A 347-nucleotide genomic window follows, 5' to 3' on the forward strand; every position below is an offset into this window, starting at 1 on the left:
ATATCCTTCATTCTGTATAATAATTATTATAACAATTGTTCTAATATAAAATTCCTTGTGAGTGGTGGACAATAGAATGTGATTCGTAGGACACTCGAATCCAATATCGTGCCTGGCGGTGACGCAACACTCGCAGTATTTGCTGACGGGTTCTGAAGACACTTCGATCATAGTATGGGATATGAAGGAATTTAGCCTGAAGCTAAGGATCCACGAGCACATCGCGCCAGTCTTGTGCTTGACATCCGCACTCAAGAATTCCGTTATCGTCAGGTACGGAATTTTTCATTGCACCCTCGTACAACGCACAACGCGTACAATTCACTTCTCCATTACGTCTAAGTATA

General features: G+C 42.1%; 1 protein-coding gene across 1 annotated transcript in view; it reads left to right on the top strand.

Moving 5' to 3' along the window:
• Positions 1-298, top strand: part of LOC108624575 (NACHT domain- and WD repeat-containing protein 1-like) — a gene marked incomplete at its 3' end in the record, with an annotated part of 28446 nt that extends 28148 nt beyond the window's left edge. The window contains exon 9 of the mRNA XM_026813215.1: positions 86-298. Coding sequence (XP_026669016.1) covers positions 86-298 — 213 coding nt within the window. The remainder of the gene's footprint in view (positions 1-85) is intronic.
• Between the last annotated feature and the right edge of the window lie 49 nt (positions 299-347).

This window comes from Ceratina calcarata, unplaced genomic scaffold (assembly GCF_001652005.2).
Source record: "Ceratina calcarata isolate Rehan_Ccalc_2016 unplaced genomic scaffold, ASM165200v1 scaffold317.2, whole genome shotgun sequence".
Classification (NCBI taxonomy): domain Eukaryota; kingdom Metazoa; phylum Arthropoda; class Insecta; order Hymenoptera; family Apidae; genus Ceratina; species Ceratina calcarata.